The 27972-nt window shown below is 39.8% G+C and overlaps 1 protein-coding gene across 5 annotated transcripts; it reads right to left on the reverse strand.

Moving 5' to 3' along the window:
• Positions 1-18: 18 nt before the first annotated feature.
• On the reverse strand, positions 19-27952 carry LOC117379075 (polyhomeotic-like protein 1). Of its 5 annotated transcripts, none has more exons than XM_055225417.1 (16): positions 27759-27952; positions 24479-24597; positions 20797-20913; positions 19387-19458; positions 19169-19300; positions 17389-17544; positions 17175-17256; positions 16439-16786; positions 15381-15997; positions 14257-14392; positions 13560-13726; positions 13169-13253; positions 11394-11481; positions 6697-6925; positions 5866-6115; positions 19-4299 (listed from the first exon to the last, which is right to left on the reverse strand). In XM_055225417.1, exons 2-16 carry the CDS (start codon positions 24593-24595, stop codon positions 4148-4150), a joined length of 2748 nt encoding a protein of 915 aa, XP_055081392.1. In that variant the 5' UTR covers positions 24596-24597; positions 27759-27952; the 3' UTR covers positions 19-4147. The 5 variants fall into 5 exon arrangements, with proteins under 5 accessions (XP_055081392.1, XP_055081391.1, XP_055081390.1 ...); XM_055225416.1 differs by having other exon boundaries at positions 6697-6943; positions 13551-13726; positions 16454-16786; positions 27759-27946; XM_055225415.1 differs by having other exon boundaries at positions 6697-6943; positions 27759-27946.
• Between the last annotated feature and the right edge of the window lie 20 nt (positions 27953-27972).

The raw sequence follows: 27972 nt of genomic DNA on the forward strand, positions 1-27972 counted from the left end.
CATTTTTGTACAAAGAACAACATACAAATTTAAAACAGTTGCTTGATTATTTATTTGCAAGATTTCGCTGTTAACCCCTTCCCAAAACAGTCCCTAGAATATTGTACAGTTTCTGATTATCTCAAAAATGTTAAACAGTTTCCAAATTCAACTGAAATTGTGATTATTACACAGTTGCATGTGTGTTGCGTTTCAGATTTGGCTTCATGTAAAGACTTAAAAATTGTAATACAATGAAATCTTAAATTGGGTTCAAAATATAAATACACGACTACCAAAGATTATTGTTTTTGAAAATACTGCCACATTCACTAACATTATAGGCAATGTATCTAGGTAAATAGTTCTTTGTAATGCTATGGAGCGCTAAGAGGAAGACAGAAGAGGAGAGGTTTCTTATGAATGTACAGCTACTATTCAGTGAATGCGAAAAAGGCAACAGTTTGAAAAAAGTAAAAAAGTTAGCGTTACTAATATAAAAAGATATGATATGAAAAGCATTTTAAAAACACAATCGTTTTTCTAGACCTATCTGAAACTTGAAAAGGCCACACAAAATTACAGCAATAGAAGAACATGAGAAAATGTCTACAGCTTAAAACAAGGCAGTCCAGCAACAACATGTGCATTTAAATACAAAAGGCAAATATTACAATTATTACAGTTTATTAATGACAACACGTTCACTCTTCCATTCATACAATGAGGATGTCCACGAGGTGTGTTCAGAAAGCAGTGATACTCAAGATAAAAAAAATCAATAAAAAAAAAAAAAAATCAATAAAAAACAAACAAACAAAAGGTCTGAATACTTCAATATCAGTGTGAGCTTAGTCTCTTTACTGCGAGGTACTCAGATTCAAGACATTTTGCTAAAGATTTGTGCAAAATTTTGTTCAATAGAAACAACAGATTTTTTTTTGCTGTTTTTATTTCTGTTTTTGTTAAATTATAAACATGTTAAAAATAAACCCTTCACACTTTTCAGCAGATGTCACATAACACTAAAAATACTTTTACTTTTCAGTCCTGTTCAAAATGTAGTGGAGTAGAAAGTACAGATATTTGTTCTCAAATGTAGTAAAGTAAAAGTGAAAAGTATCCAATTTAAAATGTATGTAAATGTAATATAAGTAAAGTACAGATACCTACAATTCAAACTTTCAGTACAGATTAGATCTACTAGAGCAGATTTTTTGTAAGATTTTAAATATAATTGATAACTTTGTTGAAATAACAAGTAATCTAACCTAGGTCTGTCACGATAATTACAATATCATCATATCGTTGAACATATGATACTGTATCTTTTGGGGCTCAGTATATTTATCACGTGTGCAATTTCTTTGCAATAGTCAGGAGATTTTGGTTATTGATGTTCATATCTTGAATCATAGAAAAAATAGTGAAATAAAAACTCCAGGATCATGCAGAGTGGGTTAATACAAACATTTTAAGACCAAATTACAGCGAGGGGTGACAGGTTTTTAATAGAAAGTGAACTGGAGATAGAGTCGATGCAGCAGGAAGTGCGCACATGCTTACTTCCTGTTTGGAATGTTATTACTTACTCATTATTTTAGTTTGGAGATGGGTAGTTACTGTTTTTGAAATTCTGTACTTCACAGGGTCAGATTAAACTTGTTTATATCTGATGGTACTTGGGAAGTCAAATATTTTCTTAGACTTTTTGAGCGGGTATTTTCGTTCATTTACCCACCATGGGAGCAAGGTCCAGAGTCCAGAGCAAGATACAAGCCTAATAATGATATTAATAAGGATATTTAGTGTTAAAATGTCAGTATCGTTACCTTCTGAACACACCTCATAGTAAACCCATAGGTCCACATAAGGCTGCCACAAAGAACATTATAAAAGGCAGCTAAACATGTTTTCAAATAAGTATAATTCCCTTCATGTAACTACATTTTTACTCACTTCATCAAAACAAACTCAACAGAGACAAGCAGCCATTTAAACATGATTACATAAATACAATTGAACATATTTCAAACTTAACGGAAATGTGTCTTGAAAATGATGATGTCTTTAGTATTATTTAACCCTCTTGACTCTCTGGACTGGATTGTTTCTGGGTGGCTTGAACAAAGCCATTACCCTGTTCTCCCCCTGTACCCTGTTAATGTAGGCAAAATTAAATAGGATATTCAAAATAAAAGTGCAAACTAAATGCTAAGTGGAGTGTTGTTTCAAATGCTTTAGGCGGGGTATGTGTGCTAGGAACAAAAGGCAGGAGAAGGGAAGATTTAAAATAAAGCACAGCTTTGATGAAGCTTTTAAATAACCAGTTAGAGTAGATAGATTAATCTAGGTTCTGAAATTTAAGTATTTTGTAAACGGTCGTCAAAAGGCGACAGTGAACTCTCCCAGCACACGCCCAGTTTGCAGAGGACAGAATCAGTGTACTGCAAGTAATGCTTTGATTGGCTGTGTTCAGACAGAGCACCTCACTATACGAGTCCATGTACAGAAAATACTTTGTTTTGAAATTAAAGTTGCATTATGTAACTTTTCCAGTGTCCTCCAGATGTGTTTATTACTATATCATGGAGTATTCCACATTCTACATCCAAATTATACCCAACATGTACAAATCCACCAATACTGTAATACTATAGTTTGACAATTTGAGCAAAACAAACACAACTTATTTGGGAAAGATAAAATTCTGTTGTATGAAGAATACAAAAAACTTTTTTTCCTTTATAAATTTTATATTATCTACAAATATATTAAATGACAAATGGATTAAAATGATGACTAAAGTCTCGGATCAATATACTACAACTACGGGAAAGAGACTTTTAGCTGTTTTGCATCACAAAAAGGGTACACACTCCAAGGAAAAGCTAAACTGGACACATTAGTGACACAATCACAATCTAATAATCAGAGAGCAAACGTTTATCCGCACACCTGCTCCTGTTTTTAATGTTTTAAATGGACTTGTATACTTGTTTGTTTTGTTTGTTTTTCTGCTTCTATTGTATTTTAAACAGAGTCCCCCTGAAAATGAGAGCCCAAGTGCTCTCATTGGGTCCCCTTGTATAAATAAAGAGAAATAAATAAAGATTATAAAGCAGTACACAGATTCTTCTCTTGCTCCTCCCAAACTTCACTATATGAAAACATGTGCCATTAAAGCTACCATCTGAAAGCTTATTAAGAGTTTTTTACCAGTAGACATCGCATAGCATCTAGTGGTGTTGTGTGAGAATACAACAGGGGTGTGTCAGCCAATCTAATTACAAATGGTAGCTTTAACTAACAACATTTACAAAATATTCAACTCGGCTTATAATGGACAGAAGCTTAAACGTGATTTAGCTTATAAAACACTATGGCTCATAACTGGTGAAACTGAGAACTATGTGCAGCTTTCATATCAAAATACTTCAGACACATGGTAGTTTCAAATATTATGAACGAAATGAAGCTGGGGCAGCTTATTCTCATTTATTAACTGCAATACTTCTTTCTATTGAACACACGAACACATGGATTAATGTTTTTGGTGACGTTTCAGTCTCTGAGGCTGTAACTACAAAATAATAAATAAATAAAAATGTTGAGCTATGGAGGGACTTCTCAAAACACTGTTGGTAAATGAGTTTAACATGAAGATAACTAATTAGTGAACAGCGAATTAATCAAAGTAAAACAAAAACATAAATAAAAGGCTGAACTGTGAATCAACGTCCCACAAATGGTGTCAATATTGACCTGAAATACTTCACTTTTAACGTTTTCTATGGACTCTCTCACCCCTGTGTCTTTGAGTGACATCTAATAGCTGATAAAAATCAAACAAAATAACACAAAAAACATAACTAAAAAGTTGAGCTGTGAAATTACTTCCAAAACAATTGTGCCAATATTGACCAGGATTACTACTTACTTTTTCTATGCACTCTCTCCCACCTGTCTCTTCATGTATGGGTTGACTGGTTTTATTTGGTGATAATTCAGTCTCTCAAGTAAGTTAAAAAAAAAAAAAAAAAAAACATAAATAAAAGGCTGAGTTGTGTAATAACTTCCCCAGACTTCCTCATGCCAGTACTGATGATGAGGAATACTTCTCTCGGCCCCTGTCCCACCTGTGTTTGGGAGTGTGGTTTGAGTAGCTTCAGTCTCTCAGGTTGTTGATGTGGGCGCAGATCTTCAGAGCTGGGCCCAGTTTCATGTTCATAGTGGACATGAGGTGCTCCTCCTTCAGCAGCAGCAGAGCCTGTCCATCAATCTCCTGAGAGAGGAACTGAGACGCTAGATCCTCACAACCTGGACCACAACAGAGAGCACTTCAGAAACACTGGTAACACGTATAACAGCAAAAATATTTGGAATACGGATGGAGAATAAGGCTTTGGTACAAAGCACGCACTGTTTTGTGGTAAAGATCTTGTTTTAAGTACTAGGTTAAAAGTTAGAAAAGTAGCCACTACTTTCTTTGTAAATGCAGTAATTATAACCAGGCTAATGCAGTGGTGGAACATAACAAAGTAAGCGTAGTAACTTTAAGTATTTGAGGTGGATAATTTTTACTTTTATTTCACTATATTTTAGAGCAAGTATCTGTACTTTCTACTCCACTACATTTTCGAACAGAATTGAACAGTAAACATATTTTTTATTATTGTCTGAGACCTGTTGAAAAGTCTGAGGGTTTATTTTTAACACATTCATAATTTGAGCAAAACAAAAATAGATTTAATTCAGTTCAGTTGTTTCTGTTGAATAAAATTCAGCACAAATCTTTATCAAAATCACAACATTTTAAGACCTGAAACCTATGCAAAACACTTTTTACTCTTAAAGTACATTTTTAAACAGGAACTTTAATACTTTCACTTAAGTAGTTTTTTCATAGGATACTTTTACTTTAACTTGAGTATTTCTTTGCTCCAGTATCTGTACTTTTACTTAGTAACAAAACTCAGTGCTTCTTCAACTGCTGCTCCTAACACAAGATTGATTTACGTAGCACTCTGAGCTCAACACATTTCTCAGTCTGAAATGGCTCTCACTAAAAGCATTCTTGAAAAGGCAGATCATCATAACAAATACTTGAATCTGATTGGTCGAAGTGTCATAACAGCGCAACAAGCCAAACCAAACTTTTGTTAAATCCAGTTGAGAGAAGCACAGACATCTTCCTAGTCCACAAAGGCACACAGCCCTAACCATGTTTTTCACAATCAATATCGTCTTGGTCTCTGTCCCTAAAATAAGACTAGAAATCTAGGGGTAATAATGGAATTCAGACTTGAACTTTAACAGCCACATCAAATTAATAACATCTGCAGCTTTTTACCATAAAAAACATGCAAAAATCAAAGGTTTACTGTCAAAACCAGACTTAGAGAGACTTATCCATCCATTTGTCTCCAGTAGGTTAAACTACTGTAACGTCCTGTTCACTGGCCTCTTCAAACGAGCCTTACGACAATTGCAGTACATCCAGAACACTGCTGCTCAGGTCCTGACTAGAACCAGGAAGTACTTCACACATGTCCTCTGTTCAGGTCTCTGCACTGGCTCCTGTGGCTCAGAGAATAGACTTTAAAGCAGCTCTGCTTGTGAACAAGTCTCTCCACGGAAAGTACATGTCCGACATGTTAGTGCCATATGAACCATCTCACACTCTGAGGACTTCAGGGACCGGCCTCCTGCTGGTGCCCAGAGTCAGATTCTGTAAAGCACTTTGAATTACTTTGTGTACGAATTCTTGCCTTGCTTTTGTATTTCAGTTAAACTAGATTGAGGCTAAAATGGTCTGAAGCTAGAACAGGCTCTCTACAGCCCACATCTTTAACCTGACTGGATTCCACACATAGGCCTCAGTACCTTGCAGTGAAGAGATGAACTGTGAGACTTCTTGGACGCTCCACTGTGCAGGACTGGACAAGGGGCAGGTGGGCGGGGATGGCTGATTCTGGGCAGGGGGAGGGGCCTGTGGCTGAGGGGGTGGGGCCTGTGGAAGAGGGGGCGGGGGTTGATGACAGGAAGCGGAGGAAGCGGGGGAGAGGGACATGGGGTCGTCTTCATCCTCCTCTGCACTGGATTCCTCCTCTGACCGGCTGGATTCAGACCCACACTAAGATAAGAAGAGGATGTTGTGTTATTTTTAACCACGAAAAAAATGCTAAAATAAATATGAGTTTGTTTTTTGTTTTTTTGTTTTTTTTTAAAGAATTTAAGTTTTGCTAAATTGTTTTTCAGATTTGGTTTGCAGTAGGGAGGTAAGAATTTGAGCTCAGATAAAACCATTCCTTCAGTATCAATTTGACTTGACCTATAAAAATTACAATTTATACTGTATATTTGCATTTGGATAGGATGACATGGAATACTAACTATATCACAGTAGATAAATACAGCTTCCATTTAAAGGTGGACTATGTAACTTCTGGTGGCTTGTCTCTATGGAGATGTTATTGTCTGTGAAGAGGCAACCCCCGTTTACAGTAAGAAAAACGTTTTTAAAAAAGTATTTATGAGCAATAAAAACACCTGTAATTGAATAAATGCAAAATGGATGAGTTCAATGCCATGCTGTGCAACATTTCCCCCTCACCCCTGAACAGAAAAGTTACATGGTGCATCTTTAAGTTATTTAGATAAAAGTTTTAAGTATTTTTTAAGAATCTAAACATATATGACATAATATTGCTGAACCTTGTCTTGTGCGGCTCGTCCTGCGATCTTGGCACTGGCGATTTCAGAGCTGGTTCTCCTCGGGACCCTCCTCCGGACTGTTCCCCTCTCGTCCTCCGAGTTAGACCTCTCTCCCCGATCACGATCCCGGTTCCGGTCTCGATCCCGGTCTCGGTCCTGGTCCTTGGTCCGGTCCTGATTTTGGGTGTGGCTCTGTCTGGAGAAGGGCTGCCTGAAGCTGACGTTGTACCTGGGGAACCAGTACATACTGTATCGTAGACAAAGAGTGACTTATTCTGCACTGAACGGGATGAGCACAAACACCAGCGTCTTTAGCCCTATTCACTTTATAATAATAAAGTAAATGTGATGGGCAAAGAGACCGGAAAACACACAAAATGAAAATATATCTAAAATATGTGAGATGTACTTTGTTTAGGCCAGTTATTCCCAAGGTGATGTCATCATTTCCAAATAAAAAGTTAAATTATAAAGCACAAAAATGGCCAAACTTGGGACTTTGGTAAAAAATATATTTTAGTATAAACTTAAATACAATCATCCTTTTAATTACATGCGTTTAAGTAAAATTAACTGTCCAACTTGTTATAAGAAAAAGTCTACTACATCCAGGGTATGTATATTTCATCTTATAGATTTGAATTAAATGTTAAATAAAAATATCCTCAAACCATTTTGGACCACTAGGAGGTCCCTGGACTGCACTTTGGGAAGCACTGGTTTAGACAACAGAATGATGTAGTGTACTTTAGAAATAATAACAAAAAAATTAAAGCCGCAAGCGGCGATGATGGCCCTCGCCCCCCGCGCGACCGCCCCCCCATGCGACCGCCCGGGGCCGGCCACCGCCCCCACGCACCATTTTCCCCGCCCGGCCACCCCACGGCCGCAATCCGCCCCCCTTCAAACAGTTTCTATATAAATATGTGTGACCAACACATTACAATGGCTGTGCAAGGCGTTGAACCGGCAACCGCGTACATAATACAGGTATGGTGTATTTGACTTTTTCGCCCCTTTTAATGCCCAAAATTATCTCCCCAAGTTTCATGCCAATCGGACAAAGTTGAGAATTTTACCAATACTGTAGGGGGCGCTATAGTGTTCATTTAGATGACAATTAATAGTGCATTCTTTTAATACCCTGATATCACATGTGTGATGAGAATTTCAGCTGTCTATAACCATGTATGTGCGTGTAAGAAATTTTTTAATGATTTTTTTTTTTTGTATTTGCGCCCCTGGTGGCCAACCGTGGAAAATGACTCATGGCCATAATGTAATTTTTTGTTTCTTCTGATGCCACCAATTTACTCCCCGAATTTCCAAGGAATCCGATAATGTCGGCGATTCACCCCTATGGTAGGGGGCGCTATAGTGTTCATTTTTATTACAATTAATATTGCATTCCATTCATGCCCCAATCTCGCATATGTGATGTGAATGTGAGCTCTGTAGGGCAACGCCTGTGGTCGTGAGAGGACATCAAAAAAACAGGAAACGAAGGCGTTTTTCGGTGGCAGCGTACGGGCGAACCGTGTGGAATTCGGAGAAAACGTGGATAAGTTCTGAAAACCCATGTGTCTGGATGTGGCATGTGAAATCTGAGCTCATTTGGACCAAAAACCTGAGACTAGTAGCGTTTTGAAAACACGCTGCGAATGAAGTGGCGAATTTTTGACCCAATATGGCCGATTTCCAGTCCGTCATAGAGCGGTGCTTCAATTCATTTTTATGCTTGTCCGATGGTGCTCTATCACTGTTCTGATTTTTGTGCATGTATTCCAAAATTAAACAGGCTCCTCTCCCATAGGGGTGAAATTTTAGGTGGCGCTGTCGAGTCAGGGGGCATGGGACATTTTCCCGAAACCAATTTTATGAAATTTTTCACAAAGCCGGTCGATCCTATACCCCCATGTGAGACTTTTCGTGAATGTTCAGGGGGTGAAAAATGCGATTGTTTTGGCGGAAAAACGAAGAACAATGTTAATATGCTGTGTGGCCCTGAGCTGTGTGGCTCTGACTCTATATGAGAGGGGTCTGTGGCTTTGCACCGGCAACCACGTACATAATACAGGTATGGTGTAATTGACTTTTTTGACCCTTTTAATGCCCCCAATTATCTCCCCAAGTTTCATGCCAATCGGACAAAGTTGTGTATTTTACCAATACTGTAGGGGGCGCTATAATGTTCATTTTGATTAAAATTAATATTGCATTCCATTCATGCCCCAATCTCACATATGTGATGTGAATGTGAGCTCTGTAGGGCAATGCCTGTGGTCGTGAGAGGACATCGAAAAAACAGGAAACGAAGGCATTTTTTGGTGGCGGCGTACGGGCGAACCGTGTGGAATTCGGAGAAAACGTGGATAACTTCTGAAAACCCATGTGTCTGGATGTGGCATGTGAAATTTGAGCTCATTTGGACCAAAAACCTGAGACTAGTAGCGTTTTGAAAATACGCAACGAAAAATTTGGCAAATTTTCGATTCAATATAGCCGACTTCCTGTCCATCCTAGGGCCGCACTATGATTGGCTTTTTTGCTTGTCTCCATGAGCTCTATCACTGGTGTCAATTTCGTCGAGCTAGGGCGAAAAATGCGTGTCGGCTCCCAATTCATTTTAAAATTTTGAATATTCTAGGTGGCGCTGTCGACCCGGTGTGCTTCGAACATTGTCCCGACGCCAATTTTATGAAATTTTTCGCAGAGCCGGTCGATCCTATACCCCCATGTGAGACTTTTCGTGAATGTTCAGGGGGTGAAAAATGCGATTGTTTTGGCGGAAAAACGAAGAACAATGTTAATATGCAGTGTGGCCCTGAGCTGTGTGGCCCTGACTCTATATGAGAGGGGTCTGTGGCTTTGCACCGGCAACTACGTACATAATACAGGTATAGTGTAATTGACTTTTTTGCCCCTTTTAATGCCCACAATTATCTCCCCAAGTTTCATGCCAATCGGACAAAGTTGTGTATTTTACCAATACTGTAGGGGGCGCTATAGTGTTCATTTAGATACTAATTAATAGTGCATTCTATTAATACCCTCACATCACACGTGTGATGTGAATTTGAGCTGTGTAGGGCAATGCATGTGCGTGTCAGACATTTTTCAATGATTTTATTTGGAGTCTTTGCGCCCCTGGTGGCCAACCGTGGAAAATGACTCATGGCCATAATGTAATTTTTTGTTTCTTCTGATGCCCCTGATTTATTCCCCGAATTTTGTAGGAATCCGATAATATTGGCGTTTCACCCCTATGATAGGGGGCGCTATAGTGTTCATTTTTATTACAATTAATAATCAATTTTATTAATACCCTCATATCACACGTGTGATGTGAATTTGAGCTGTGTAGACCAATGCATGTGCGTGTCAGACATTTTTAAATGATTTTTTTTGGAGTCTTTGCGCCCCTGGTGGCCAAGTGTGAAAAATGACCTATGCCCGTAATATTATTTTTTGGTCCACGTCATGCCCCCAATTTATTCCCTGAATTTCGTAGGAATCCGATAATGTTGGTGTTTCACCCCTATGGTAGGGGGCGCTATAGTGTTCATTTTGATTAAAATTAATATTGCATTCCATTCATGCCCCAATCTCGCATATGTGATGTGAATGTGAGCTCTGTAGGGCAATGCCTGTGGTCGTGAGAGGACATCGAAAAAACAGGAAACGAAGGCATATTTCGGCGGCGGCGTACGGGCGAACCGTGTGGAATTTGGAGAAAACGTGGATAACTTTTGAAAACCCATGTGTCTGGATGTGGCATGTGAAATCTGAGCTCATTTGGACCAAAAACCTGAGACTAGTAGGGTTTTGAAAATACGCAGCGAAAAATTTGGCAAATTTTCGATTCAATATAGCCGACTTCCTGTCCGTCCTAGGGCCGCACTATGATTGGCTTTTTTGCTTGTCTCCATGAGCTCTATCACTGGTGTCAATTTCGTCGAGCTAGGGCGAAAAATGCGTGTCGGCTCCCAATTCATTTTAAAATTTTGAATTTTCTAGGTGGCGCTGTCGAGCCAGTGTGTGTGGGTCATTTTCGTGATGCATATTTTCTTGAATTTTTTGCCAAGCCGGTCGATTTGATACCCCCATGTGAGACTTTTCGTCGACGTTCAGGGGGTGAAAATTGCGATCCCAGGGGGAGAAAAAAAATAATAATAATAAGAAGAAGAAACCCAGGAAGAACAATGCCCCTCGCCATCACTTCGTGAGTGGCGAGGGCCAATAAATTTCACAAAATACAGAAAGCTGAAATGAGGAAAGATATAAAGGCCACACAGAATTACATAAAAATGTAGAAATGTATTTTTAGCTTTAAATTTTCCACAACATTGTAAAATTTAATCTAACCTTGGGGCTGGGAGGATAATTTGGTTAATGGATAATTATGATTAAAAGTTGTGATTAATGATTATTGAATATGATTTATCAGTTCACAGAATCAGGTGAATTTTAGAAGCAAAATTAAGTCTTAAATTTGAATTTAATCTATTCTCTAAAAAGCCTATATGTAAAGTGTTTGGTTTGCTTATGTCACATTAACTTTATTTTTTTCACATCTGAAAACAGTAGTATTGCTGTTGGCAGTATAATCTGATAATATTTAATTCCTCCTTAAAATTATATTGTTGCTTCTGATTTATTTTTAATTTTGTGATATGATGACATGCAAAACGAAGTACCTCTTTGCACAGGACATGGAGCAGAAGCGCTTGGTGCCTCTGAACTGACTCTCAGGGGCAAAGTTCTTACAGTATTCACACTTCAGCACTGCAACAGGAAAGACAAAATACAACATTTACTACATGGACAAAAGTATCTCAGTTGGTAGAGTGTTTTTCCACTATTCTGAAGGTTGCCGGTTCGAATTCCGCTCTCGACGTAAACACCATTGGTAGAATTAACCGCTCTACTGACCCACAGGTTGGCAGTGTGATTCCAGCTCTCATAGATAATTGCTGTTGTTGTGTCCTTGAGCAAGACACTTAACCACCCAGTGTCTGTGTACACTGGTGTATGAGTGTGTGTGAATGGGGGAGTGGTTCCTTCATGTAAAGCTCTTTGAGTGCCTTGAAGGTGGAAAAGTGCTATAACAATGTGACCATTGACCATTTACAAGACCTTCATATTATCACATCAACTTTTATGAGCTTTATTACAATGTTATAACAGTGTGCCATTGCTGTTTAATTCAATTGATTCATGCACGTTTGACCAATCTGGTATTGTCCTTCATTTGAGGCTTGGGTGCTCACTTTCTTGTACTTACCTGCAATTATTTAAACAATTTAGATTCTGGTTCATACATGAAGGATTCAAAAATGTCACAGCCATTTTTCCACAATAAAAATTATTTAAAATCTAGTACACGTCAGGGTGTGGGCTGAGGTTTGGATGAGATTGTGTTGCTAACCATAAGGAGGGTTCGAATAGGGCCCCTCGTGGCCTAGCGGTTTTGCAGTTTTAAACAGGAGGTCAATGAGCCTGTTTCTATTATTAAGCCATTTAGATCAATATTGCAGTTTACAATTAATAAAATGTAAAATAATGACCTATGTATGCTATACATTTATTATTATTATTATTATTGTTATTATTATTATTATAATTTGATATTAAATACCTGCCAAGAGTAAAATATGTTTTCTTTAAGTAACAGAGGTATGCGAGTTATTTGAAACGTGTCCATTTCACAGCTTGCACGTCTTTAGTTGTTGTGTTCCAGTGACACTTGGAGGACTTCACCTCTGTAATTACAGCACATTCCTATGGCTCATTCACTCACACACAGAAGTAAACACTGTGGTTTCTTCAGTTGTTTTGAGCACATTGCCTTGTACGACTGAGATGGAATTGTTATGATAAAGTTTGTGTGCTAAATAGTCATATTGTTTCCATTCAGTGTCTAATGTTTCAATGTCTGTGTAATCACTCAGTTGTCTAGTTATGACCCTTAGCAAAAGAAAAAAATTATTTTGTCAACTGTACAAAAGAAGACATTTCACTGCTAATCCAAGCCACTTCTTCAGTTCTGGTCAGATTGCTGCTGGACACTGACTTATATCTGTCTGAAGGGAGGGGCTAACTACACTGAAACTAACACACTTGTTTGTTTACCGATTCTGCTTGTTGGCTCGGTCTAATGAGCTACACAAAGTGTGAACTGTGCCTGAGCCATATTTAGCATAATCATTCAGGCCCCTAATGGTTGCCCACACCTATTAGCATACTGGCTAGCCCTATTGTTTTCATTGTTTTAATATAGGTCTGAGAATGGAGCTATAAATATGGATGATGTTTAAGCCTTCCATTCCTGTTCAAATACAGACTGTCTTTCCTAGCAAAAAATTGCCTCTTTAAGTCCCCTTTCAGACCATTTCTTTTCTTTGGTTAAGAGCTTTAAACCTGGCTAGTAGCCGCTTGATTAAGGACGTATATGTGCGAAAGTCAGTGCTACCTGGTGCCGGAGTTTCTGATTGGTTGTTTTCAAGACTGTCATTAACAAGCTCCTCCCCCGAAGAGTCTTTCACTGGCCCACACACCTGTCAATCAAACACAACACCATTTACAGTTTAACTCGCGAATAGCAATTTATTACATATAAACTGCATCAGGATTATTAAAGGTGCACTATGTAACTTTTCTAGTTTAATGTCCACCTCCACCTGCTTGTCTCCGTGGAGATGTTATTGCTTTGGAAAGAATGTTTCGCATATGACAACTTTTCGATATCATGCCATGTTGTTGCATTCCAGGCAATGTCACAGCATCTCCATGGAGACAAGCCAGTAGCAGACCCCCGCCCAGAAAAGTTACACGCTGCGGCTTTCAATCTCTACCTCACTCACAGGGAAAGGCTCCGCTCCCTCCTGGATGACGAAGCCTTCGATGAGGTGCGTGAGGACGTTGGGTTTGACCACAGCCTGAGGAGGAGGGCCGCGCTCTGATTGGACAGAACCGCGAGACACCGACAGGACGGGGGACACAGAGGAGGGGCGAGGGGGGGAGGCGGAGGCTGAGGGGAGAAGAAGCAATGGATGAAGTAGAGAGTAGAAAGATGATTATAAAATGGAATACCACCTTAAAAAGTATATACTGGGTTTGTTTCATTATTAGTAAAGCAGATCTTGAGGTAAAAATGAGACTGCTGTGTACATCTGCATCTACTTAAAACACGTTTTTTTTTCCTTTGTGAACCAGAAAGTGCGCTGTTAGCATTCTAGCTGTTGGTCACTAAAAGATGTGAAAAGCACTCATACCACTTCAGCACTTCACTACATTAATGAATTAGATGAATTCAGTGAAGAAGAAGTTTGGGCTGCTGCAAACTGTTTAAAATGAACTAGTTCTGTTTCTCACATTTTTAGGACATGGGGTATAACACCTTTAAATTTTTTGTCATTCTCAAACTAATATGACAAAAAATATGCAAAAAAAAGAGTAAATTGAAATAAAATAAAATCAGCCAAAACTTGGACAAAACAGGAACTATAACAAGGTAATCTAATTAGTAGTAGTAATAGTAGTAGTAGCAGTAGTACAAACCTGTTTCATTCTGATTGGTTGGGAGTGTCGAGTTGTGGTCTCTGATTGGCTGGAGTCGTGGAGGGGAGGGTCCATCTTCATCATGAGCTGAATTAGAGTCAGATTTTCTTTTGAGGGAACTGGCCAACTGCTTTCCCTAAAACCAAACAGGTTTGGGAAAAAATCTTTACAATATTACTACCATATGCGAAAATCCCATCTATATAAGGTTTTTATTAGATAGAACTGTACACAGCAACGATATGAAGTGCATACCACAGATGGCTGCCGGCACTGTGCAAATATTGAATCAACAGAGGCAAAAATGTGACTATTTCAGCACTATTTCAACTCGGTCTCTAACACAAAAAAAAGTGAGAAATTACTTGAAAACTTCATAATTACTACACTTTAATTAGTATGATTAAGTATGGTTCAGGCTTAGTAACTTTTAATACCCCAACTAACCCTGTAAGTACTTACTGAGCCTGAAACATTCTTCATACATAATTTGTTTATTATGAATTAAGTCTTTCATACTATTTTATTAATGCTATAAATAATGTAGTTATTGTACAGTGTTATCATAATATCCATATCTTCAGGCCCGACAACAGAAATTTGGGGTACTTTGTTAAGAAAACTCACATTGGCCCCCCCGTAATATCAGTGAATAAGAAGTGGGTCTGATTCTGGGCTCCTAAAACGCTGGGGCCTGGGACAACAGACCCCTTTGTGCCCCCTTTTTGACTCCCCTGTATATCTTATCGGCCTGTAACACTTAGTCATTGGGGGGTTCAGAGGGCGCTTCCACTAGCCTCGCTCCAGATTGGCCCTTTGGTTGCTATGATACTCGTGGTCGGAATTCCAAATATGGAACTTGGCCCTAAATTTGCCACTAGCCTTGATGAGCTTCATTTGACTGGAGCCAAACACTATGGATGAGGTCACACTCCCTTATTCCACTTCTTTATATAGTTTATGGTGTAAATCCAGTAACTAGTAAATTGCCAAGTATAACAGTTATATATTTATTTTTGTTTTGAATATACTGGTGTCCAAAATTATCCTACACAAACACTATTAAAGATGTAAAATATACTACATTTTAACCCAAAATCTGTAATTAAACCCAAGCATATTACCTGTGTTGCATTGCTTCTCGCTGACTCCCCATTGGTCACTGCTCGTTGATCGTCCGCGGTCCCTGACAACCGTGACGATGGAGACGAGTTACACTTCTGTGAGGCAGGGGTGGGACTTGGGGTCACATGTCCATTCTGTCCCGCGCTCTGATTGGTCTGCGGATGCACCTGCGACACCTGGGCTAATGGGGGAGCCTCGTTTGGGGACTGGAGTGTCTTTAGTCCCACCCCTCGTCCCACCACTCCGCTTTCTCTGGATGCTATCGACGCTACCATCGTCAACAAGCTAGAGGAGCTACTCAAAACTGATGACCCGTCTTGGTTGCAGTTGTTTCTGGCCAGAGCTAATGCCTGGGTGTTGCCTAAAGTGCTAGGTCGTGCTCCTACGATTTGGACGGGGATGTGAGGGGTCTGGTGGGAGGAGCTTGTGGAGGTGGGTGGAGCCGGTAGGATTGGGGGAGGATTGCGGGTGGGTAGTTGCAGCGGGAGTCTCAGTCCCTGCAAGGTCTTGGGTTGGATTGGGACAGGACCGTTGCCAGATTTATCCGAACCCAAAGCACCTTTCTGTAGTGGCTGACGGGAGTGGAGCTGAGCGGAGAGAAGGTGGGGCCCATCACCTGTAGAAAGAAAGAACTCAGTCAGATCATATTATAGCCATAGCCATTCGGGATCTAAACCAATCTCTGTTATAACCTGTCTGCCCCTTGGGTTCTGTAACTGACACTGAAGAAGATGTCACCATTTCTTGCTGTACCAAAAATTCTACCAACCTGTTGTGTGGTCATCAATAAACGATTCTGATTCTTCTACTAAGATAAAATTAGTGTTTGATGGTCTAACGAATCGGGCTCGTCCTCTCCTTGGCATTTAATACTAGCTAGACAGGATATCTTGGTGTTTTATTGTATTTTTCCTATGTACCATGTTATCTGTACATTTGTTTTTTTGTTGAGCTTATGTGGAGCGCTTTGGTCAGCTGAATGTGTTTCAAATGTGCTACAGAAATAAACTTATTTCCAGTTATACAACATAATGTTACATGTTTGTGAGTTCTGTACCCGACTTCTCCGCACCGAGGGAGCTCTTCTGTAGTGGCTGCACCACCAGCGTTTGGGCGTTGACGGCTGGTTTGATAGTGGCGGTGTAGCCGTGGGTTTGAGAGGTGGAGGTCTGGACCAGGATGTGAGCCGCAGTGGGGGCAGAGGAGGTGAGGGTCCTGGGGCCGTGGAGCAGGAGCTGGGACAGGGGGATGGAGGAGGTGGAGGAGGAGCCCGAAGAGGAGGAGGCAGTCTGGGCTTTGAGGCTGTTTGGAGCGGGGTAGGTGGGGATCTTTATGTGGGACTGAACAGGTTTGGATGGGGACTGGGGGGTCGACTGGTGGGACGGCTGCACCAGGGAAAAGGGAGCTGGAAGAGGAGAGAAAAAATAAAGATTGGATTTTCTACCTACTGTTTTGTATCAGCTCAAGCAATTCAACCCATAGCTTGATAAATCATTCAACTGATACTTTTCAGTGATATCACGCTGGGGTGTTCCACATGTATGTCTATGGCGGATTCCATTCTAATGACTTTACATAGTAAAAGAAAAATTTAAATCTGTCAACTAGACAAAAAGTTGTAGCTAATGCCTTTACATCCTTTCAACTGACAACAATTACATCTTTTAGGTTGAATAACACACCACTTTCTGAAGATAAATTTGAAAAAACAAGTTTATTTACGCTGACAGAAAGATGTATTGTGAAATGCAACCTATTTAATTAAAATATTGTCAATATATTTCTTCTCTCACCAGAGTCACTCCTGTCCGGTGCTTCAGTCTTGACTCCAACAGTTTTTGGAGTAGGTGTACTTCGGATGGCTAAATTTTGAGCCTGTAAAATGAGACAAAAATTAAAAAAAAAAAAGTTTAAAAGATAGAACTGCGCTAAATACATTCCATATTATATGAATGAATCAAGATAAATAGATAAATTTTATATCTATATAATAGTTAATTTCCTTACCTGCTCATTGTCTTGTGCACCGCCGGATGCGTTTACTTCCTGGTTCTGTTGCTGAGGCGGCGGTTGCTGGGTGACAGTTGCCACAGCAGCGGTTGCCGTGGAGCTGGGCATGAAGATGAGCTGAGGGGAGATGGGTGTACGCAGCGACCTGTTCACCTGGAGCACAGGGAAGTATTGTATAGAATACACGTCCGTACACAGGTTTGACAATTATAACAAATTAAGACTGTTGCCATAGCGATTGATAATTCAACCTAAATACTGTATCTTTTGAATGCCGGAAAAATGTTCTCAAAATGTTGCACATAAAAGTAAAATGAAACCCATGAATAACTGTTAAATTTATTGTAATATATAATTTACAAGTTTTCACATTGGTATAGAAATTTGGATCGAATGTCAAAATACAAATGTTACAGGGAAAATCCTTCATGTTGTTTGTGAACCAGCATGCAAAATGTCCCTAAAGATGCACTGGTCAAGACGATATTTAAAAAGTAAACAAAAGACTATAGTGTCAGAATATTTTTGAATGAAGGAAGAATGAACTTTGTACTAACTCTCCATTGGTTTAACATTAGGCCAACTGAAAACTCTAAGGCAGGCATGTCCAAACTGCGGCCCGGGGGCCAAATGCGGCCCGGGGGCCAAATGCGGCCCTCGGGCCAATTTTTCTTGGCCCTCAAGTTTCCAGGTGAATTGGCCAATTTTACTTTAAACAGTACTTTTTACTATATATTTCTGAAAATCTACTTTAACAAGCCCTTATCAAATATTTAATGTGTTCCATTGAGGATGTAAACATGAATAAAGGTCTAGTGGTTCAGTCTAACTTGTAATAATAACACAGATTTGAACTATTCACTGTACTGGCGACCAGTCTATGGCCCTCAATCGGCCCTCGGCTTTGTCTGTGATTTTATATGTGGCCCTTCATGAGAAAAGTTTGGACACCCCTGCTCTAAGGTATCTCAACACAATGGTTTGAAGAAGATAAATTGGCTCTGTCCCAAGAGGGTAAAAAAACTGAAAACTGTGTGTTTAGGGCTGTCTATGCTTATCTTTAGTATATGTCCCTGTTCTCCCTATGTCCCATTTCTTCCTGTATCCCAATTCACCCTGTGTCTCTAGGTCCCTGCGTCCTTATGTCCCTGTTCTCTCTATGTCCCTGTTCTCCCTACTGTTTTCTGTTCTTCCCATGTCCCTGTTCGCCCTGCTGTTCCCTGTTCTCCCTATGTCCCAGTTCTCCCTGCTGTTTCTTGTTTGTGCTCAGTGTGGCGTCTGTGTCGTGCTGTCACAGGGACCACTTGTCTCTGCCACAGCACTCAGCCCCCATTAGCGGCTGAGTCAGGACCCCTGCGCTACTCATCATCGCACAAAACTAAAACAAAAACAATAAAAGTGGATCAGGCCGTGAGCTGGGCAAATAATCATATTTTAATTGAGATGGAGATTAAGTGATTTCTAATGGTCTTTTTAATGGAGAGGTCCACAGCCAATCCTTTGTCAATAAAAGCACGTGGTTTGAAGGAGATGAGACTTTGGAGGAAGAAATTAAATAAAAGACTGTATTTATTATGTTCAGATAATTATTAGTTTTAAAATCAAATTGATTGATTGGTATGGGAATTATTATTATTTTTTTAATCATATTACACAGTCCTCGTTTGACCACAGGGTTCTGCAGTTAGTCAGTTAAACGTATGAAATTCACTCTGAATAGTTGAGAGATATTTAAATGGAGATATATATATTTCAAATAACGATTTATAGGATTTACCCTTAAGTACATTTGCCCTTGTCCTCCAGCCGCTCCACTGAACAGCACTGATTGGCTGATGGTGGAAGCTGTGGAGGCGTTGATTGGTCGACTGCTGCTGGGGGCGGAGCTAGATCCAGAAGTGGCACTGGCCTAAAAACAAATAAATCAAGATCAGATCAAAGATGCTTGCAAATGGTATTGCTTAAATTAAAAATGTAAATAAAAAGGAGACATACAGATGTGGTGCTGGTGGTCTGAGTGGCACTGCTGCTGGACGGACTTGACTGGCGACTCGCAGCTAAAGTGGCCTGGAAGAGAAATTAGAATTTTTGCTTTATAGCTGATTCATCCATCAACCTGTCAGGAGCATAGACTGTATAAAGAAGTGGACTAAGTGTGTGACGTCACCTATAGTGTTCAGCTCCAGTTAAATGAAGCTCATCGAGGCTAGGAGTTACAAGGACGAATTTGGAGCTTGGAATTTCGCAGAAAGCAGGCTCTTAGCTACACTGTCAATCAAACCTGTTGCTAATGCTAGCCAGAGCGACATTGGAGAAAGAAAGCACCTGATTTGTCTGTTATTAATGTTCATATCTTGGTTTATGGACAAAATAGCAAAATAAAAACACCAGGATCATGTAGAGTGGGTTGATATGAACATTTTAAGACCAAAATGACGAGTCTGACAGCAGTAATTACAGGGAGGGGTGACTGTTTTTCAATAGAAAGTGAATTGGAGACAGAGTTGATGGAGCTGGAAGCACGTCCATGCTCACTTCCTATTTGAATTGTGGCGGCTAGCAGCTTATCTATGTCCATTTATATATACAGTTTATGATCAGGAGCAGTGGGCAACTACAATTAAGCATCTAGGGTGCCATCTCTAGATGTTTGGCTGGTTCATGGTCTGTACATAGCTGAAGGAATAGCACAGTGTGAAACTGTATGTTATGGCTTGCCCTCGCTTCCCTGTATTAGTTTTCATGTTTTACTGTTTGCACCATCTCGGTGCGCAGCAACTGCTCTGTACTTATTTTGTTCTGTACTTGTAGTATTTGGCAGCGTTGCGTAGTCATTTTGGTACAAATGAAAAAAATCCACTGCTCACTAGTGAGATGTGCAGCTATCCATAGGGAGAGGCCGGCAGCATGCGGCGCTTTGTTGTGATGACGTTTACGGTAATGTCAGCTCCCATTGGACACCGCAGTTTTTGAACGCAGAAGTCAGCTGATTTGTTTCTTTTATTATGTTGTTTAAAATTAATATCATGATTTAAAATGCCCAAATTATAAAATAATAAGATGAGATTATAACTATTGAGCAGACACAAGCAGAGGTCTTGTTTAAAGACACTTACTTTACCTTACGGTAATAAGATGGTAATAACATGCAAATAATATAGAAAGGTAATTTTTTGGCAATTATTTTATTTTTGTCCAAAATTTGTTGTGCGTTTGACCCATCCTTGAATTCTGGAGGGCGCACAATCCAAAGGGAAAGTCTTTCACAATTTCACATAATTCATTGTGAATGTAGGTTAAAGACCATGTAAACCCCCAGTTCCCCCTCTCTCATTCCCCCCTCTCATTTCTCCTCTCTCAATCCCCCTCTCTCCTTCCCCTCTGCCTCTCCTCCCCCTCTCTTACCTTCACCTGCTGCACGGCTGCCAGGTTCTGTAGCTGTGCGTTGTTGATTTGCTGTTGGAGCATGAGCTGCTGGAAATACTGCGCTGCGTTGGGCTGTCGTTGTAAAGCCTGGAGAGCCTGGAGAGAAGGAGAAACACTGTTATTCTATATGTAGTTTATGTGTGTGTTTCCATGTAAAGCCTGGAGAGAAGGAGAAACACTGTTATTCTATATGTAGTTTATGTGTGTGTTTCCATGTAAAGCCTGGAGAGAAGGTGAAACACTGTTATTCTATATGTAATGAGGAACAGTAGTTTGTGTGTGTGTGTTTCCATGTAAAATGAATGCCTGAGAGAAATGAGAGAAATATACACTCCCAATCAAAGGTTCGCTCATTCAATTTTTTTTTTACTACTTTCTACATTTTATATACCTAAAAAAACTATATATAGAAGATGTAAAATATAATATGTTATGTAGCATGGAAAAGATTTTAAAAAACTCTAATTTTGTTTTTATATTTTATAATCAAATCCTCAAAGTAGCCACCCTTTGCTTTGTAGAAAAATATAATATCTTTCTTCATATATTTGACGTGTTCTGTTTGTATATAAAATACAAAACACAAACCTGGATCAGTGAATCTCTACTTTTTCAACATTGCTCATCAGTAACTGCAGCCATGGTGTTTTGTCTGCTCAGAAATCAGTGCCGAATGAGTTTTTATCTGTTTTTCATAAAGTATTAAATGTGGAAGTTGAATAGAATAGACAATAGAACAATATACAGAAGCTGAAAATCCAGAAAAGAAATGTAATCTCCATATGTGAGTGAGCCTGAAGAGCCGAAGACAAACAGGGAAATGCAGTTATATTGTGTGTGTGCGTGCATACTGTGTGTTCATAAGATCTACAGAGCCTCAGTCTACAGCTCAGTAAAATCGTGCATTTGTGAGTCAGTTTGAAGGATGAGCTGCCACAGGAAGCACGAATGGAGCAAGAAATCAAAAAGAAACATGAGAGAATGAGGACTGTGGGGAAACCATCAACACAAGACAGCTTTATAACTCCATACACTAAAACGTTATATTCTTAGTTTCATTAAAAAGCAAATGAGACCTGCTTTCTGCACTATGCTCCAAACCAAATGCTTTTACACAGGATTGGCTGTGGGCCTCTCCATTAAAAAGACCCAAACTGATCATTGACTAGAGACTGGTTGATCACTAATATATTGAGCTGATATTTGCAATTTTTTCAGCTTTATATCTCGTGCAGAGGCTGATATTTGGTTTGGACTCACCGATCGCTGCATAACGGTTTATTTTAACACTTTAATGTGATAACTTCATCACAAAAGCTGATTACACAGTTCCATTATGGGCAAGTAAAAAAACAGGGCTGTGGATCATACATGTATCTATTGAGATTATCTTCGTTTATTAGAAGTTAATTATGCAGAGCAGTAAAAAGTATAGACAATATTTATATTCGTTGTAATTTGAAATTATATATTTTTGGGGAAAATTATCAAAATCGATCCTAGATCTCGGCAAAAAAAAATTTTTAATGTTTAAAAATCGGCAGAGCTGATTAGCCATCGGTTCCTCTGTTTTCTAAACACGCAGTATCCACATTGGCCATGAAAAAACCCATAATGTGTTCTGGGTTGGTCTCCATAATGGTTTCTAGAAATAGAGATGTGGCCTAATTCTCACATCTCCCAATTCGATATTTAATGCAATATTTTGTGGAGGCTACAAAAGTGTGAATATGCCTTTTTTTCCTTTTAAAACACCGTGACAAGCTTTTGGTTCTGTCATAGTCCAAAGAATTAAGATATTAAGATCATTTACATTAATTTATGTCTGCACTGAAACAGAGCAAAGGATCACGGTCTATGTAGTTCCCTCGGTTTTTTACCTGTTGCTGCACCAAAACAATGAATTTAAGCAAAGAGACTGTGATTCGATACTGTAACGGCACACAATATAATCGAGAGACTTTTGACGATAAGATATGTCAGTTTTTTGGTTTTTGTTATATCCCTCATTAGATACAACTGAATCTCGGTCTTAATCAAGATTTGAATAATTGCACAGCCCTAGGAGACAGTAGCAGATTTACACACCCCAGTGCAGAGAAAGATGGAGGGAGGGGCTGTGTGTTTGAGTGGGAGCGCTCCTGTTGGCTCCTGTCTGCACCTGTCTGCTCCTGATATATGAGATACGCCTGTCGCTGTAATAAGTTTAAGCAGAGGAGCAGAGGAGGGCTGCGTTAGAGAGAGAGGAGCAGACAGTGACGAATGGCCCTGAGGAACAGCTCCAATGGATCCGACGATAAACTACAGGAGACTGTCAGGAGAGCTGCCAAAGAGAGGTTAAATCAGGGCTGGGCGTAAATATTTCAGCAAGTGCTATCAGTGTTAGGGCTGTTCTGATACTGATACTGGTATCGGCAAAAGTTTCAATACAACACATTTTTCAGGTATCAGTATCGGCGAGTACTCTGACCAAATCACCGATCCCATACCACTCCATGTTTTCCAGAATGAGGACCTGTAGATGCGAGCACTGCCGCTGTTGACGTCTGTGGCTAATAGCAAAAGACGAAGTTTAAATCTGTCAACTGGACAAATCTTGGTAGGAGTGAAGACGTTTCACTGCTCATCCAAGCCACTTCTTCAGTTCTGAACTGTTAGAACTGAAGAAGTGGCTTGGATGAACAGTGAAACGTCTTCACTCCTACAAAGATTTGTCCAGTTGACAGATTTAAACTTCGTCTTTTGCTACGGATCAGACCTGGACGACTGAGGGATTACACAGGCGTCTGTGGATAATGCTAACACTAATGCTAAGAGCAGGTTAAATGCAGACTGTGGAGGCTCTGCAGACACTTAAAACACGCTAATAATGACAGAAAAAAAAGTGTTAGCTCTTTAATACTTAAATTTAGCCTTTGGAGTGGACGCTGAACTTAATAAACTAACTACGGCAAGTGCAGCCCAACAACAGCGTGAGCATGATAACAGTGCTAACATGACATGGCAAAAGCACTAACGTGACAATGGTGCTCCATCCAGTAAAAAGCATGCATGTGAATACTAGTGATGTGCCAAGAGGTTTGTGAGTGCGAGGGACTAAACTAAACCATCAGGTATGACAGCTTTAATATTATTGGACGGTTAAAGGGATGGTATTATGTAAAGTGGACTTTTAACCATGTGATATCTTCCCTCATTAATTAGCTGACTCAAAGTTGCATTTGGAGTGATTCATTTATGTTTGAGTAATCCTGTACTGTCCAGCATTTGAGTTGAGTGCTCAGAAAATGTCTGTTTTGACCTACGCCCTATCCCCACCCACATCTCTGTATTTACTTGGGATTATTTAAAAAATGCAATTAAGCAATCAGTTCGACACTCAAACATGAAGTCACTGGACCGTTTTCTATTACTTTAGATCAATATGGTGGTTTATAATGAACTTTGAAATGTATAATAATGATGTACTTAAAATAGTTTAATCCCAAATACCCCAAAAACATAAGAAGTCATGAGTCTTCTTTAAAGAAGAGAATTAACTTCTATGTTTAACACAGATAAGGAGCAATCAAACCAAACGACTCTGACCAAAGAGCACAAATGTTAGTTACAAACACAATAATAAGTCTCCCTCTGACATAGTGATGTGTATAGCGCTCACCTGTACGGCCTGCCTCTCATACAGACTCATGGAGTTCATAGCAGAGGGGCGTGAGCTTGTGCCTGACGCTGCGCTCCCATTTGTTGAGGCCCTCTGCTGGTCCCCGTCCGTCTCCATGGCTGCAGAGAAGAAAAAGAGGTCATAGGTCACACTCAGGGTCAAAGTCAAGGTCAAACTCAGGGTCAGATGTGGGTGTTATACAGAACAGTAGGTCAGAGCGAGAGGCAGAGTCCATTAATCAGAAGACATGTCTTTAAAAGTAACAGGGCTGCTAAAATGTAATGGAAAAACTGGGACAGTAAAGACTGACAGTACACAGATCTACTGCAGAATGTACTGTTTAAAATCATCATAATAATAAATCCATATTGTGCTTTACTGGCTTACTTGCATAATGCCACACTATAGCCAATATTCACTGAATTCATGCTCTGTAATAATAAGCTGCTTCTGCTCTGGGGCAGCTGTGGCTACAAACCGACGCAATCAAGACTGCCAGTCTGCGCCATCGGCCCCTCCGACCACCATCAACACTCACACACACCACATTCATACTAGGCAAGGTGGGTGAACTGTCTTGTCCAAGGAAACAATGACTACTGATTGGAGCCTTCAGGTTGGTGCACTCAAGCTCTAACCTCTAAGAAAAATGTGATTTTGATGAGTCTAGCACACTCTAATATATAATATAAAACTCAGTTTAGATTCAAGATATTTTTTCTTCTTTATGTTTTACTGTAAGTACAGACTAAAAACTAAAACCCTCACAATGATAGTCATAAACATTGCCAGTTGTCTTATACAATACAAAGACGTCAGAATGTGAGTGTTTCATTGTAGGTGGATAATACACAGTTATAGTCACTGAACAACCCACACCAACCCAAACTAGAAACATTAACTACAGCCAGACAGACTCCAGCCCACTCAGCCCGACAGCAGTGTGTGTAAAGTAGAATTTACCAAAACAAACAATACGGGACCAACCCAGCTCTTTTATCCTTTGTAAAAAAAAGATTAGACAAGATTCATACAGTTAAAATGCACGATTCATATGCTCCTTCTAGAAGTTTCAAAGTGGTTGTCAACATTATACTAAAACTAGAATCGAAAATAGATACTCTTTTGAGCAGGTATCAACACTAAAATGTCCAATTGAGAGGACAGAAATGAACCTTTCCTGAATATCTTTAGAATGATCTTTAGCTGTATCTTTCACAAGTATAAGACACATAGACTAGTATACACCCATGGACCACTATGAACCTACTGGACACTGAGGGATTACACAGATATAAGACACATGGGAATAGAAAAGAAAGTACGACCATTTAATGTGGAAAATCACATTCTATTGTCTAAAGCAAGAGTGTTTTTTATTATCAATATGGTATTGGAATCAGTATCAAGTATTGACTCTATTTGAGTTTGGAATTTTAGTATCATGACAACACCATTTCCAAATACTTAAGGTTTTGTGTTTTTCCGCATCTACCTTATTTCAAACTCAAATTACACCAAAGCAGGATGGAGCAATATAAACAAAAAAAAATCCATTATATTGACAAATCCCAATTTTCATTTAACCTTTTTTTTTTTTTTCAATTATCGCATTATTACAGAAAAGACCATCCAGTTTCTTCCTTTTAAGTCTGAACTCCAAACACATGCTTTTGCTGACAGAGGATTAGCTGGAGTCGACTTCTTGGCTCAAGTGAATGCAAAAATCTGCTGCATTATTTTTATGACCCAAATGCAGCCAAAGCCTTAATGGACGATATCAGTGGGAGTATATTTGACCTAGATAAGGACGGGGATACCTCCTCCTAGATTCCACTACTACAGCCTTGACTTGACAACAATAAAATGTTTAGTTTTCAAAGATTTAATTAAACTGGTATTAAGCCAATGTAACACATTTTATATATGCACGAATAAGTTCAAGTCATTTTTCTATTTTCTAGATTTAAGATGTTCACCAAAAACCTTACTAATTCTATTCTAATAATGCAATTTGAGAGCTACATCAATGTAATTTTGATTTGAGGACAGGGCAGTTGGCCAGAAGGGGGGGCAAAGGAGTGCTGTCCCGGGCTCCAGGGTCAACGTAAAGACCTTAGAGGCCCAGAATTGGACCTTTGTCCAGTTAATTTATATTAGAGGGGGAGCCCATGTGAGTCTTCTTGCCCCGGGCCCGCAAATTTCTGTCAACGGGCTTGTTTGAGGATCAATGGTGTGTTTTATATCTACAAAGGGACAACAGTTCATAGTGAATATAACCTAAATGATGCGGTTTGCTTTATCTACTTGTAATTTTCATATATTTATTAATAAAGATTGCCAAAGCTTAAGTGGGCATTCGCATTTGTCCTGGTTTGGTCCTGGTTTGGTCCTGGTTGAGCCCAAATATAGACTTTGTTTGGTCCTGTTCTAGTCCTGGTTTAGTTGTGGTCTAGTCTTGGTTTAGTTCCGAGATTAATTTAGTCCCAAATTTAATATGGCAATTGCACAAGTGTGAAAGGCACCCCAAAAAACAAACCAAAAATCAATATCAAATAAACACGTTCATACTAATAAGAATAGATGAAGAAAGCCCACTGTATTAGCTCCAGTTCACATGTAATAAAACCATGCTGTGAGCTTTAATTACTTTAAAAAGTGCTGGCCTGTTGCCCATAGACCAATTAGACCAATCCAGTCTCTCTTTATCATATTAATGAAGACAGTGTGCGTCTATACACGTGTTGCAAAATATTACTATTATTATCTGGAGCTACAACCACTGTACTGTATTAATCCCAGTCTTGATAAGCCTGTTCTATATGAGCCTTATTGTTTATTACACGCTTGCAGTATTTGGGCCACAGAAAGCCAATCTCCTGCGTAAAAACCAGGTAACGCACACATTTCCGTCCTCCCTCGATCCTTTTAAACCCTAAACAGCCACCATCTGCTCCGGTTTGCTTTTCCTAGCCGTGTTTTTTGTTCTTTTATTATGGTTACGTGCTAATCTAAAATCCAAATCTCCGCAGTGGGTCATTATTTCGACTCCTCCTCCGTGCGCCCGGAACGAACCAGCGCACCGAGCGAGCCATCCCTCCCTCCCCGGCCTTACCTTCACCTCCCCCGGCCTCCAAAGAGCACCAAACCCCCCTCCAAACACGGACCCCCCAGTAACAGCCTGTTAGCATTAGCCACATCCCCCTATATAGCCAATGATATAGCCTCTTTAGCAGACAGCGGATCCATGCTAACACCGAGGTTTGCTCCGAGCTCTTACCGACGTTGGGGCTCCTCTCCTCGCGTCGGGGCGGTCCGGGGGCTCCCTCTCCACGGTTCCGCCTCCGCTCGGGTCTCCGTTCCGCGGGATAGGGCCTGGTGTTGCGGGGGTTTTAGCTCCACGGGACGGATCGTAGCATAAACGGTTGGTGCTTCAGTGTTTTGCATAAATTTGCAGCTGATGCGGGATACGCCTCCTGGTGGTCATCTGCCTT

Source organism: Periophthalmus magnuspinnatus, chromosome 11 (assembly GCF_009829125.3).
Source record: "Periophthalmus magnuspinnatus isolate fPerMag1 chromosome 11, fPerMag1.2.pri, whole genome shotgun sequence".
NCBI classification, from domain to species: Eukaryota; Metazoa; Chordata; class Actinopteri; order Gobiiformes; family Gobiidae; genus Periophthalmus; species Periophthalmus magnuspinnatus.